We start from the raw sequence: 14787 nt of genomic DNA, 5'->3' as shown, positions 1-14787 counted from the left end.
ATTTTCCCCTGTGACACAGGTACCGGCCTGCAGAGAGTGAGGAGCTGGTAACTCTGAGCGAGGACAGCATGAAGACAGTATGGAGTCACGCTAAGGACTATTGCCTGACACTGTGGTGCGACGTCACAGAGGTCAGTTACCCTGGGTTCTAATGCTCACTGACTGTGGACAGCTCTTCTGGCACCAGCATTCCTAGCTTAGCAGCAGCAGGGACTCTGCTGGCTGAATTTGGGAGAGAAATACGGTATTTGAGAATCTGGATATTCGAAAGTCATTCAGTCTGAGGGACAGTAATAGAGAGAATGTGGTAAATCCAGAGCTGAGGGCCAAACTCAAAAGTGCTACGTAAAGTGGTGTAAAACTCCCCATGGCCCTCAAACATGCAGCCTGGGCGTGGGGGTCATGATGCAATGAAGTCTGAGAACCTGCGTGTTTGAGGGAGCACCCGTTGGTGTAACTTACACCCCGGGACCCAGAAGGTGTCTGCTAAAGTAGGTGCAGTCTGGTACATTCCTGCCTCCTGGCCAAGTACCCTGGCACGGACTCTCTTGGAATCGGTGGTGTGAGTGTGTGGGGGTGGAGAGGGGGGCTGTGTGCATGACAGGGCATTACGTAAGTGAGAGTCCACTTAAATTGGAATGACTCTGGGCCGGGGTAACGTGCACTGGGGCAGGGAGTTGGAAATTGTATCAGCTCATGCTCCCCTCTAAATTTGGGCCCAATTTATTCAGATTTGGGCTCCTGTATGACAAGCCCACGCCCATCCCTCCCCAGATCCCCAGTTACCAGGAACTGGAAGTAGGGTGACCAGATCAGAGGGATGAAATATCGGGACGCGAGGGGGAAAGCAAAAAAAAAAAAAAAAAAAAGGCGGCGGGGAAAAAAAACAAACAAAAAAAACCCAACAGCAGTTTCACAGGGGCCGCGCCACGGGATCGCACACAGCACCCCGGCAGCGCGCGCTGCCCTCCCCGCGGAGCCTCCTGCCCCCCAGCCCGCCCCAGGCACATGTGGCATGTCCCGCTGCCGGTGGGGAGCCCCGCACCTCTCCCGCTCGGCTGTACTCCAGCGGCTCCTTCCTGGCAGTGACGGGGAAGTTTATGGGTTCGGGGTCCCTGACCGGCTCCTCGCCCCTGTCCGCCGGCCGCCCCACCTGGGACAAGTCTCACCCCTGCAGCCCCGCTCTGCCGCATGTCTCCGGCGGCCCACGCCCCCGGGCCGCGCTGCCCCTGGACCCACTGCGCTGCCCCATGGGCTGCAGGGCTGGAGCACTGCAGTGCTCCCGGCCCCATCTGGCCATGGCCCGTGTGCCCAGGCTGCTACACGGGGGCGTCTCCTCCCCAGGCCCAGCTCGGGATCCAATGGGGCCGTGAGGGGGCGAGGCTGGGGGCAGGGATTTGGGGAGGGATCTAATGGGGGAAGGAGGGGTCAGGGCGGGGGTGGGGGCGAAAGCCCCTCCAGGCTCCACCTGTGCGCCAGAGCGGAGGGCAAAATTGTTTGTTTGTCCGTCCAGTGTCCCGACTGAACATCGGTCGGGACGCGGAACAAACAAGCAAATATCGGGACAGTCCTGATAAAATCGGGACGTCTGGTCACCCTAACTGGAAGGCAGGGCCAGAGGTGCATCTCAAAGAAGCCAGACCCTCAAAATGAGAAATCAGCCCCTTTCTCCACTGTACCTACCCTGCAATTCCCATCTTTCACAGACTGGAACACCCCACCCCAGGCCACTGCTGTGCCTGGGTCCCAAATGCAAAGGGGACCAGCACACTCGGCGCAGCACAGGCCGTCTCTCAAGGACTAGACAGCCCATTAGGTGGGAAGAGGTTGTGTGAAAGTCTAAGAACAAACGGCTTGCTGGGGTGAGAGCCTGCAAGGTATGCTGGGGGCCAGGTGGCAGCTCCCTGGAACAAGCCCCCCAGCAATCCCACTCCCAGCAGTGGCCATGTGCAGAGGCTGGTTTGAATTTTTATATTTTTAAAGACAGCACCTCCAGAGAATGCCAGAGCCCTTGTGGGAGGCTCTAACTTTAAACTTCTCTGGTGGTGGGGGTCCTTCCGAGCCCTCTTCCACTTGCCTCCCCAAGAACTCAGTTCCACTCCAGATTTCACCCCATCCCTAGAATGGTGGAGCAAGTGCCTGTGCTGAGCAAGGTGAGCAGCAAGACCCAAGCAAGAGAACTTCACTCTCCTTTGGTTTTGCACAGACCTTTCTTTGACCTTGTCTACAACCCCAGTCCTCTAGGGAAATGAGTCAAGCTACTGAGGTGCCCAGCCCTGTATGCCCTGCAGCTGTTGGTGACCTAGGTAACCATCAAGCACAAAGGCAGGCACAACCTAGCTCTGATGAGGAGTGCAAGGGTGGAGAGAAGCCTGGCTTTGAATCCAGGTATCTCAGTAAGTCGAAGCTGCAGAAACTATCAGAAGCCTGCATCCCAAGAAAGGGGAAAAAAAATCATAGGCAGGAGTTGTAGACCAAGCTGGATGAGCAAGCATCTCAGAGAGGTGATTAAGAAAAAGCAGAAAGCCTACAATGAGTGGAAGATGGGCGGGATTAGCTAGGAAAGCTACCTTATTGAGGTCAGAGCATGTAGGGATGAAGTGAGAAAGGCTAAAAGCCATGTAGAGTTGGACCTTGCAAAGAGAATTAAAATCAATAGTAAAAGGGTCTATAGCCATATAAATAAGAAGAAAACAAAGAAAGAAGTGGGACCGCTAAACACTGAGGATGGAGTGGAGGTTAAGGATAACCTAGGCATGGCCCAATATCTAAATAAATACTTTGCCTCAGTCTTTAATAAGGCTAATGAGGAGCTTAGGGATAATGGACAGATGACAAATGGGAATGAGGATATGGAGGTAGATATTACCACATCTGAGGTAGAAGCCAAACTCGAACAGCTTAATGGGACAAAATCGGAGGGCCCAGATAATCTTCATCCAAGAATATTAAAGGAACTGGCACATGAAATTGCAAGCACATTAGCAAGAATTTTTAATGAATCGGTAAACTCAGGGGTTGTACCGTACGACTGGAGAATTGCTAACATAGTTCCTATTTTTAAGAAAGGGGAAAAAAAAGTGATCCGAGTAACTATAGGCCTGTTAGTTTGACATCTGTAGTATGCAAGGTCTTGGAAAAAATTTTGAAGGAGAAAGTAGTTAAGGACATTGAGGTCAATGGTAATTGGGACAAATTACAACATGGTTTTACAAAAGGTAGATCATGCCAAACCAACCTGATCTCCTTCTTTGAGAAGGTAACAGATTATTTAGACAAAGGAAATGCAGTAGATCTAATTTACCTCGATTTCAGTAAGGCATTTGACACGGTTCCACATGGGGAATTATTAGTTAAATTGGAAAAGATGGGGATCAATATGAAAATTGAAAGGTGGATAAGGAACTGGTTAAAGGGGAGACTACAACAGGTCATACTGAAGGGTGAACTGTCAGGCTGGAAGGAGGTTACTAGTGGAGTTCCTCAGGGATCAGTTTTGGGACCAATCTTATTTAACCTTTTTATTACTGACCTTGGCACAAAAAGCGGGAATGTACTAATAAAGTTTGCGGATGACACAAAGCTGGGAGGTATTGCTAACACAGAGAAGGACAGGGATATCATACAGGAAGATCTGGATGACCTTGTAAACTGGAGTAATAGTAATAGGATGAAATTCAATAGTGAAAAAGTGCAAGGTCATGCATTTAGGGATTAATAATAAGAATTTTAGTTATAAATTGGGGACACATCAGTTGGAAGTAACAGAGGAAGAGAAGGACCTCGAAGTATTGGTTGATCACAGGATGACTATGAGCCACCAATGTGATATGGACGTTAAAAAAGCTAATGCAGTTTTAGGATGCATCAGGCGAGGTATTTCCAGCAAAGATAAGGAGGTGTTAGTACCGTTATATAAGGCACTGGTGAGACCTCATCTGGAATACTGTGTGCAGTTCTGGTCTCCCATGTTTAAGAAAGATGAATTCAAACTGGAACAGGTTCAGAGATGGGCTACTAGGATGATCCGAGGAATGGAAAACCTGTCTTATGAAAGGAGACTCAAAGAGCTTGGCTTGTTTAGCCTAACCAAAAGAAGGTTGAGGGGGGATATGCTTGCTCTTCATAAATATATCAGAGGGATTAATATTAGGGAGGGAGAGGAATTATTTAAGCTTAGTACCAATGTGGACACAAGAACAAATGGGTATAAACTGGACACTAGGAAGTTTAGACCTGAAATTAGACAAAGGTTTCTAACCATTAGAGGAGTGAAGTTCTGGAACAACCTTCCAAGGGGAGTAGTGGGGGCAAAAGACATATCTGGCTTTAAGACTAAGCTTGATAAGTTTATGGAAGGGATGGTATGATGGGATAGCCTAATTTTGGCAATTGATCTTTGATTATCAGCAGGTAAGTATGCCCAGTGGTCTGTGATGGGATGTTAGATGGGATGGGATCTGAGTTACTGCAGAGAATTCTTTCCTGGGTGCTGGCGGGTGAGTCTTGCCCACATGCGCAGGGTTTAACTGATCGCCATATTTGGGGTCAGGAAGGAATTTTCCTCCGGGGCAGATTGGCAGAGGCCCTGGAGGTTTTTCGCCTTCCTCTGCAGCATGGGTCACTTGCTGGAGGATTCTCTGCAGCTTGAGGTCTTCAAACCACAATTTGAAGACTTCAATAACACAGACATAGGTTAGGGGTTTGTTATAGAAGTGGGTGGGTAAGATTCTGTGGCCTGCTTTGTGTAGGAGGTCAGACTAGATGATCATAATGGTCCCTTCTGACCTTAAAGTCTATGAGTAGTGATCGAATGTCCTGCAAAGGACAGCCTGGCCTCCTGATGCGCTCAGCCAGCTGCAGGAACAGCTCTGAGAGGCATTTTACCTCGAGCGCGCACACTGCAGAGCGTCAGAGGGGGACAGAAGCAAGGCTCATCCGTGTTTCTCCGTAAGCCATTCTTGTCGCATCAGTGCAACCTTGCGGAGGCGGGGGGCAGACGACACTTCAGGGGCTTTGGCAATGGCTGCTTTCCCCAGGGAGGCTGGGTGGGTTTGACCCCTACACATGAGTGGATTCCCTGGCGGGCCAGCTGTTGATTTCTTGCTCCTGCCTTGGAGACAAACTCAGCCCCCTTGACCTAGCAGTAACAGGCGAGGATTGGTGAGTGCAGGCCATGCCCACCACTTCACTGGCTGTTTGAGTCCTGGGCTGATCTCACGGCAGGAACCTGGGAGCCAGGCTTCAGGCTACAAGTGAACCTAGGAGAAGGGCCCAAGTCCTACTCCTAGTGTCTTGCACTTCTGCAATGCCTTTCACACAAGGGCCTCAGCATGCTTTACAAAGCATTAGAATGCACACTATTCCCCTCCCCCCACCTTCGGGCCAAAGCGCCCCCCGTAGGTACAGTAGATAAGGAAGATATAGGATAATTACATTGCCCAAGAACTACCAAATGAGTCTGTCTGGATAGAGGAAGACGTACACAGTTCATCTGACATACAAGTAAACTTACAGTGTAAGAGCATTGCTAGCTCCTCCTGTGAAATTCAGTTGGTAGCTTTTCTTACATAGACATGCATGTTAAAGGAAACACCAAGCGGCATCTCAACAGGCTGTTTCCTGTATTAGGGAGACAAAGATTTACCCAGAAGAGAAGATGGCCAAGCTGAGGAGGGTACTCAGAAGACACCACCACAACAGCTGGAAGCAAATCACGTGGTAGCTCGATACGGTTATGAAGCCATCCAGCCCGAGGACCTGGAGTTCCAGGCAGGAGATGTGATACTTGTTTTATCCAAAGGTGGGTTTATGCTGCTGGGACATGGACTGGGGCCCCCAGTCCTGGTTGGAGCACTGGCCTGACTGCAGAGGTGCTGAGCACCTTCATCAGCTCCCATTGAGTTCAGTGGGTGCCCTGGATATCCAGCTCCTCCAAAAAACCATGACAAAAAAATCCTTGCAAGTTAATTTAGCCAGCTGTTATCTAGCAGTAGCTCTTCAGCAAATCACCTTTCTGATGGGTGTAGATGAGTCAGTTGAGAACTTCTCCGGCCGCTTACCCAGTCTGTTGGGTCTCACCCTGCATTTTGTGCTTTGTCGGCTCAACCACATATTGAGTCAAGTAGGTAAGACCAGTAGAACTCTCCTATTTCCAGCTGCTTCTGAACCCCTGGCTGAGGCACAGGCTTCTCTACCTTCCAACCTGCAGAGAGTAATCCCTTTGCTGCAAAAGCCAGCATTGCATGTGACAATTTACCATCGCCGGTGTTTGTAGTAATACAAGCTTGCTGAAAGAAGCTTGGTTAGAGGCTGTTGGGTGTGGTCTTAGGGCTGTGGGGATAATGCTCAAATCCTGAAGGTTGAAAGTGTGGAAGAGGATAAGAAAGATGCCTTCCTTCCTTCCCCCCTCCAAGAGATGGGCATTTTTAATCTGAAACCTGCAAAATGAGTCCCTGGTTCCCTTTACTCTAGAGATCCCCCATTTAGGCCTTGCCTATACAGAGAAAAAAATTGCACCAGTAACTACATCAATTTGTTTACACTGTTGCAAATTTTCTTACCATCCACAAGGCCTTAGGATCAAACCTGCTAAGGCAGGGGTAGGCAACCTGTGGCACGCGAGCTGATTTTCAGTAGCACTCTTACTGCCTGGGTCCTGGCCACCGGTCTGGGGGGCTCTGCATTTTAAATGAAGCTTCTTAAACATTTTAAAAGCCTTATTTACTTTACATACAACAATGGTTTAGTTATATACTATAGACTTATAGAAAGATACATTAAAATGTATTACCGGCACACGAAACCTTAAATTAGAGTGACTAAATGAAGAGTCGGCACACCACTTCTGAAAGGTTGCTGACCCCTGTGCTAAGGTAAGGGCAGCTTCTGTCCCATGTGCTGCACAGGAAGTGAGCAAGATTTTCAGCCAATTGACTAACCCAATGAAGCAGCAGGCTAAGGAGGGTTTAGGGTCTACACATGGAAGCTTTCTAGTTCTCTCTAGACCAGCTTTAGCTTTAGTTCCAGTCATCCCCAGCAGAAGTTCAGCCCACACACCGATCCTCCAGTTCTACCCTCATTTCCAGGTTTAACAGTATTGGATGTTACCAGACCTCCCTTTCCAATCCACCTCAGAGCAGCCCTGTCCCACACCTATCAAATACAGCCACACCGATTTTTGCCCTTTTCTTTTTTAAACACACTACATGTCCAAGCTCAGCCAACTTCAGTCGGCCTCGAGTTCTATCCCGCTTGAGATATGCTAGTTTGTTAATCACTTTCTGAACATCTGTTTTCCTTTTTGAAAGAAAGGAAAAACCAGGGTGGCCATTTCAGCCTCTGCTACCACCCCGCACCTTCGGAACAAAGCCACTCAATTATTTCCCCAGGCCCTCTCCTAATCAGTTTCCTTTTTCGCTGCACTGCTCTCTGACAGTGATTGGTTTAGGGTAGAATTTTGTATGAACCTTTGATCCTTCCCAATACCAGTCCACGGTGTTTCCAGGACAGTTCAAGCTTTATGGGGTGTGAGGATGTGCAGTGGGCCTTGCTGGCAGCGATACTTTGGCCTTGACTATTTCAGTCTGTGCATGAAGCACAGCAGGGAGGACAAGGCTGGTATGCTCCAGTGCAGTTATGAACAGACTACAGCAGGCACAGATAAGGATAAGAACTAGGCTCAGCCCTCCGCCCTGAACTGGTGAGCCCACTCCCTTGCCTCCAGAGCTCAGGTTGGAAGAAGGGCGGATTTGGCAGAGAATGAGCATGGCAGGAGAGATGGGTTTTAGTGAATCCCTCAGTATGCGAGGCCTGTAGCTATATGTGGCCTGTAGCATCTTATGCCTGCTCTAAGGCAGGAATAATTTGGTGGCTGTACAGAGGTTCTGTCATTAATGAAGGGTCTTGTCTTCCTACACTCCCTCCTTGTCCCACTCAGGTTTTTTTGCCTTGCTTTTATATGCCCAGATGGCACCAGCACTGCACAGGATCAAGCCCTCTAATGCCCTGATCCTGCTGCTTCTCTTCACTGAGCTAAGAGCCCTTGCCTGGAAAAGCTGGCTCTTCCTTCCATTCGTTTTTTGGAAATTCAAACACTCCATTCACTGCACCATTGCCCCAGCTGCTGTCCTCATCGTGACACTTGCTGGTTTTCATTCATCTCTATTGCTCTGGCTTGTACTCTCTGATGTGACCAGTGACAGCTTGCAGGCTCTGCTCACACCATATTTGGCTTTGCCCCTTAAGTTTGTTCCATCGTCTTTTATACAGGGCCAACATCCCCCCCGAACTCGGTCTGTAGGAACTTAGGGCAGTTTGGTGCCTAAATCCCACTGAAAGTTTGGCACTTAGCAGGCTTTTGTGCCTTTGAAAAGCTTCCCCTTATTGTCCTTTGTGCCTCGGCCTGCTACTGGCTGCAGCTTTACACTGAAGATCAGTTTTTTCCTCAGAAAGGGAGAGAGTCAGAGACTTCACTATTGCTATTGATTTTATCTGGACGATGTTCAGGGTTTCATACTAGTGCCCATCACCATAGTATCCAAGATAATACTTCTGCGTCCACCTACTTCCATCATCTCCCTTCCACATTTCCAGTCAGTCCTCAGGTCCCAGGAATTAATTTTTTTTACTTAAAAAAAAAAAATAAAGCAAGATTGCTCTCTTTCCTATCTGCCTAAGGCCTCACTGCTCTATTTACTCCTTCTATACGCTTGTTTCCTGTGGTTTCAGAAATACCTGCGGTCTTTCCCAGTTCTGCAGCTTATTCTTTGTTTTCACCTCCGACTTGAGCCTTTGCAGTTGTCCATCCTGTCTGTCCACTGGCTCCCTCAGTTCCTTCTTTAGCCACGTCTTTGTCTGACTTTCAGCACATCTATTTACCCATTTTAGGAGCTTAACGGTGCTCTTAGGCACTGCTCGGTTCTTGGGGTGTGATGTTGTTTATAAACTTATCCACAGCGAAAAAAGCGTCTCCCTGTAATTTTATCTTCTAGTGAATGAAGAGTGGTTGGAAGGCCAGTGCAAGGGGAAGGTGGGCATTTTCCCCCGAGCTTTTGTTCAAAAAAGTGATGCCGAAAACCCTGAAATCTAATTCCACAGAAGCCTAAGGACCCCAGGATGTGCAACAGTAGCGTTTAAGATGTCTTCTCTCATTAACCACTGTATACAGAGATGTTACCCTCGTGCGTAAGAAAAGCCTTAATTTTTTTTGTTTCACCTTTTGGTTTGCCCCAGCTCTTATTTAAACATGTCCCAGTTAGCACCTTGTTTATGAACCATCTCCCAGCATGGAGACCAGCCACTCAGGCCTGCCTGAACAGTTGTGCTTTTAGACCACTTGAGAAGCAGCAGCTCTCCCATCTATTCTGCCTCTGGCAAGAATCAAGAAACCGCTTCTCAAAGAGGGCAGTACTGTTCTATTTATGGCACTGCCAGCAAGAATGGAACAGGAGCTGGCGGTCAGGAGCGAAGGATCAGGACAGGTTAATCCTGCCACATCATTAGTTACCTGTCAGCATCCATAACTCTACCTCTCCCTTTCCTCCTTCCAACATGACTGTCTTTTTTCTGCTCCATCATTCAATAAAATGGCTCTTCTTTCAGTGCTTCACCTTCACTGACCAGCAGCTGGGATTTCTCAAAACCCTTAGGAAGGCACCTTTTCTCATATCAGAGCTACTATCCCTTCTGGTAGCACAGGAGCTATGGATAAACTTACTGTCAAGTCTCTGCACTGATATTTACACTATTGGGTGTCCTACACGTTTTATGAGGCAATTTCCCCATTCTAAGTACTAACATGTATGTTCTGGAAAGTCCCCACACTCCTACCCATAGAAATATTGATATTTGTTTTCAAGTGAATTTATTGTTCTTGAAAGATGTCTGAAAACAGAAGCATGAAAGCTACCACATCACTACAGTGCTGGCTCGCCTACACTGCCCCACTAATGTGCCTCAAACCTGACAAAGGTACTAACCTCAGACAAGGCAATTCAGTTTCCAAAGCTCATTTAAGAATTGGCCCCACATTGTTACTATGACAAGAACAGTTCTATCAAGGATGGCGTAGACACCTGTGCCACTAGGACTTGAACTGAGACCAAACATCCATCAGGTAGTAAGGACATGGTCAATGCCATCCTGATGTGTATATGGACAAATGGCCTGTGGACAAAAGGCTCCACATCTCTCTATCAATCCCCTACCATCCCAAACTTTATTGATTCACATACCACCTTCAAAAGACAGTTAAAAGTACCACATGAAAATTTCTCCTTCTGTGCACATTTATTTTAGACCTTATTAGGCTCAACTGAAGTATTTACAAACTCAGTAAAATAAGTGGTGAATTAGGCTGATGGAGATCTTCCTGGGGATGTCTGAGAAAGGAGTTTGGCTGTGGGAGTGTGGGCGTTAGGTTAGAGGACAGAAGATTTAGAATTGGTCAGGAATTTTTTTTTACAAAACATCCCGCCCTCCCCCACCCCCCATCGGAAAATGCCACTTTGTTGAAACCAAAATTTTCTACAGGAATGTACCAGAGTTTTGACAAAACCATCATCAGGGAAGGTCTCAGGTCCAGGATGGAATTTCTGCTCAAAACCAGAGACACACCCCCTGCCCTCACACACACTAGAACAGCCTGGTGATTTGGGCATTCACCTGGATGAGGGCGATCCAGTGAATATCTAATTATTTATAGAACAGCTCCAACAGGAGACACACCCAACCCAGCATTCAAACCAGGAACCTGAACCTGGGTCTCACCCATATCCCAGGTGAGTGCCCTGACCACCATGTTATTGGCTGTTTTGAGGTGGGCTCTCTTGCTCGGTTTTACACACCCTTCAAAAGAACGCGGTTCCATCATGATGCAGAATGGGGAAGTTTCAAAATGGTAAAAAAGGTTCACATGGGGGGAAAACCATTTCCTTCCCAGCTCTAATGGTGTTAGACTGAGGAGACAGGTTCTGGCTGGAGTGTAGACGGGCTCTGGTGGTGAGAGAGTATGTCAAAGAGCAGGGAGGCACAGAGGGGTGGGGGAGTCTTAGCTGGACATCCAGAGCTTTAACTGGACACCAAGAAGCTTCAGCCAGTTTACCCTTACTCCAAGGCTCCCGGCTCCCAGTTCCAATCTGGTTCTCTCTGAGCCAGGGAGCTGCCAGTCCCACTGCAAGCCTGGCCTCACAGGAGTTCTACACACAAAAGTCTCCTCCGAACCTGGGCCCATGACTCACATCATCTTCTTCATTAACACTTTCTGGAGCGTATGGGATTTTCCAGCCCACCAGTCTCCCTTTCTGTTCCCCATCCTAGGGAGCCTCTTTCCTGACTTCATGCTGTCCTGTACTTCTCCTTCTGGGAGTCACGTAACAGCTGGGTTTTATGTTAAGGTGGCGGCTACTTGCTTAACACCTGACCCCATTCCCCCAACTAGTCTGCGGCTCCCTTGGATTCCTGTTTCCTTAAAGGGGCCATGTCCTTGAACAGGGGTCAGCTGGGATCCCTTAAAAAGGAGCAGCCCACCCTGTTACAGCCTCATGTATCACCAGCGATGCACATCCCACAGTTTGGGAACCCCAGCCCTAAATATTTCCATCAGCCCTCAGGATTAAAGTTTAACTCATTCTCCGGGCTCTGGCAGTCTGACATAATCAGCCTTCCAAGTGAAAGTTTTGTCAGGAACTCCCTATACATCATTCTCAGTTCAGTGTTCATAGCCCCTGTGCTATGTTTGCCGTTTGGCTCACCCATGCTGAGTCCAGTCGGAATCTCTCTAGCTCACTTAATCTTTCAATCCCACATGAATATTATATTCCTTAGTCTGAACCTCGCTCCCTTTTCTACAAAAAGAGAATCTAAATAACTTCCATTCAGTTAAACAGGAAATAAATGCTACTCACACCTGGATGGAGAGAACATGGTTTAATTAAAGGCAAAGCTGATTTCAGCAGCTGCAGGTCTTGCACAGACAGACGAAAAACACAAAAAAGCTTACGACACAAACCAGTTTCTGTTGGGAATCCCCGAGCCCTACGTAACTCCGACACCGGAGGGTGGGATGGGGAATCCCAGCCCAAGATTCAGAAAACATTCCAAACACCAGATTCTCATGCAGAAATGGGACTCTGTGGCTGGGACTCTGGCACTGCTGGGCGTGAGATGGCGAATCTGGTTAGCTTGTCTAGGGTGCAAGAGTCAGTGACAGTTCAAGCACTGGAATGTTGCAGCTGCCTGGGTGCACAGCTCAAAATACACAAACTGGGAGGGCTGAAGAGAAGCACAGAAGGTTTCGGTTTGTATTCACCACCACTAGGATGGGAGCTTCACTCTTTAGAGCTTTCAAAGAAAATCTCTCTTAGAATTGCAACAGAGAACAGTAATGTTGCTAGTGCAGGGGCAAGGGGGAGCCAGTCATACCCTGTGAAGGGCACTAAGCTCTAATCTTCCCTTTTTGTATTAATTGGGGCTGCCCAGACTCCAGTGTCACTGAGGCTCCTGCATGTGCTTTGCTCTGCAGCTGTTTCTCAGCTCAGCGATTCTGAATCATCACACGCAAAATGCCCCTCTGGCTAGCATTGCAAACGGACGTTTAGCTTGTTTCCATAACTTCCCTGGGAAACGAACAGAAATGCTGTCCTTTTTTCTATATGAGATTTCCAGTCTTCCTTTTCCCCTAATAAATAGCAAATAAAATGCTGTATTTCCCTTTCTGCGCCTTTTCAGAAGTGAACGGCGCTATGTTTTCTTCCGTGTGTGGGTTACACGCGTCTGTGATGCCTGGAATTTCACTCTGGAACTGGAGGTTTGGGGCTCAGCTGCGTGCGAGTCTGGAGTTGATGTATACCTATGGGGCTGTGTACACACCATACTGCCCAGCTGACTGTCTTCTTTACCCCATCGTGCTGGACCCATTACTTGTTTGTGGGATGTTGACATCGGGAATGAAACTATGAGCATCCAGCAACAAGGGGAGGGTGGGGGTAGAAAGAAAGAAAAAACAAAAAAAAACCCGCTGAAAGCTCCTACCTACCTACCTACTAAAAGGAGTCAGGCTGTGAATGCACAGACTAGTCTGCCCTTTGTGAGGCTGGTCACTATGCTACAGTAAAACGTATAGGAATCAGAAACATTAATTTAAAACCCCGTAGCAGTTACTTGCTTGCACTGCAATGCCCACTGCGTCCCCCATTGTAGCTTGAACACCTACAGAGAGGGCATTTTACGCTGGAGTCTCTAACCCACACAAGGGCTGGCCAGAGCCTTTGAGTGAAGGATGAAGTGGTGTCAAGTGCCAGACTCTCCTTCATGAAACTCCTTCACTAGCCCAGGAGATAGATCCCCACCCTGTCACCACCCACCTCTGACCAGAGCAGCGACTGGGGCTTTCTTTGCTACACACTGACTACAAAGCACATTGTGTATGGAAGAATTCAGTGTGATCTTACTACTGAGATAGTAATAATAATAAAGATGTTTAGGAATAATTTCAACTACATTCTCAGTCAGCAAAGCAATCATTAATGGATTCCTATTTTATCTCCCCAAAGAGAGGAAAAGGATTGAGAAGTTCTCATTGGCTTCTCCCATCTGCCCTTCATTCTCAGCTTTTACTTCCCATGTGGCTGGGGACATGCACGATGGAGAAGGTGAGAGGCGGTGATATCAGATTACTGAGTGAGACAAACAGCAGTTCCTCTCTCCCTCCAGAGGGCTGGGGGGATGGGAGAGTTCCTGATGTTTTTTGTTGCACTGCGGACATTTCGTGCACACTCAGTGGTTGGTGGAGCACTTACGCCCTCCTGACAGCAAGGAACAGAAGAGAGGGCTGCCACCTGCACAGGACTGTGTGGGCGAGTCCTGCAGACCCAACATGCCATGGTTTATGGAGCCTTTCTTTGCAAGGATTGCCACCTCATTCTCAGTGTGGTGGATTCATGGGGCCTTGTCCACGTTGCTGCTTCTGCTTCTGCTGCATTAACAGTTGCTCCAGGGCTGACGGTCCAGGATGCATCATGGAACTGGACCAGATGGACTAAAGAAATAAAAAAGCAAGGGTCAACACTAATACCTGGTTGAGGGCCCCTTCTCGTATACATTTCCCAGACTGACAAGTCTCCCATTTTCTCCTGCCTCCCCTCAGTATTTATACCATGCTCTTCACTGGAATGGATGATTTTGTAAGTGTCAGGGTCACAGATTAGTTACTGAAAGGACTCTTCCTCTTAACACTCCTCCTTTTTTCCTGTATGCCCGTAAAACAAGTCAACGTGAACAGAAATTCCCATTGCCTTAAAACTCATCCCAGACTAATAAGCAATGGAAATGCAGAATCATTTTTTTTAAATAGACACAGATATGGTAAATCAGACCTAACGTTTGGATTTCTTCTAGTTCAGCCAGTCTATTCCTGGTCTATATGACATTTCAAAGTGAGGAGAGAGATTTCTACAGTGTGAGTGAACTGACACCTACAGTGACTTCTTCCAGAACTGGATATGCCTAACATATTGTCTGCATTAGTAGGTTTTTGCAGCAGGAAACCTTCAGCTCATAGTACTAAGGCCTGGTCTAAACTAAAAAGTTAAGTCGACCCAGCTACATTGTTCAAGGGTGTGAAAAATCCACACCCTCTGAACAACACAATTAAGATGATCTAACCCCCAGTTTAGACAGTGCTAGGTCTATGGAAGAATTTTTCCATCAGCTTAGCTGCTGTCTCTTGGGGAGGTGGATTACCTATGCCAGTAGGAAAACCCCCCCGTCGGCGTAGGTAGTGTGTAT

The 14787-nt window shown here is 47.8% G+C and overlaps 2 protein-coding genes across 6 annotated transcripts in view; one reads left to right on the top strand and one right to left on the bottom strand.

The window, feature by feature from the left end:
* NCF2 (neutrophil cytosolic factor 2) overlaps window positions 1–9602 on the top strand; it is a 29250-nt gene extending 19648 nt beyond the window's left edge. Inside the window, exons 13-15 of the mRNA XM_039483759.1 lie at window positions 20–131; window positions 5632–5803; window positions 8994–9602. Coding sequence (XP_039339693.1) covers window positions 20–131; window positions 5632–5803; window positions 8994–9091 — 382 coding nt within the window. The 3' untranslated portion in view covers window positions 9092–9602. The remainder of the gene's footprint in view (window positions 1–19; window positions 132–5631; window positions 5804–8993) is intronic.
* A 2311-nt stretch (window positions 9603–11913) lies between these two features.
* The window catches only part of SMG7 (SMG7 nonsense mediated mRNA decay factor), a 102355-nt gene continuing 99481 nt past the window's right edge, over window positions 11914–14787 (bottom strand). For all 5 annotated transcript variants that reach the window (XM_039483754.1, XM_039483756.1, XM_039483753.1 and 2 more), the window contains one exon: window positions 11914–14038. In XM_039483754.1, coding sequence (XP_039339688.1) covers window positions 13925–14038 — 114 coding nt within the window. In that variant the 3' untranslated portion in view covers window positions 11914–13924. The remainder of the gene's footprint in view (window positions 14039–14787) is intronic.

This window comes from Mauremys reevesii, linkage group 8 (genome assembly GCF_016161935.1).
Source record: "Mauremys reevesii isolate NIE-2019 linkage group 8, ASM1616193v1, whole genome shotgun sequence".
NCBI classification, from domain to species: domain Eukaryota; kingdom Metazoa; phylum Chordata; order Testudines; family Geoemydidae; genus Mauremys; species Mauremys reevesii.
This window is presented reverse-complemented; position numbering and strand designations above follow the sequence as displayed.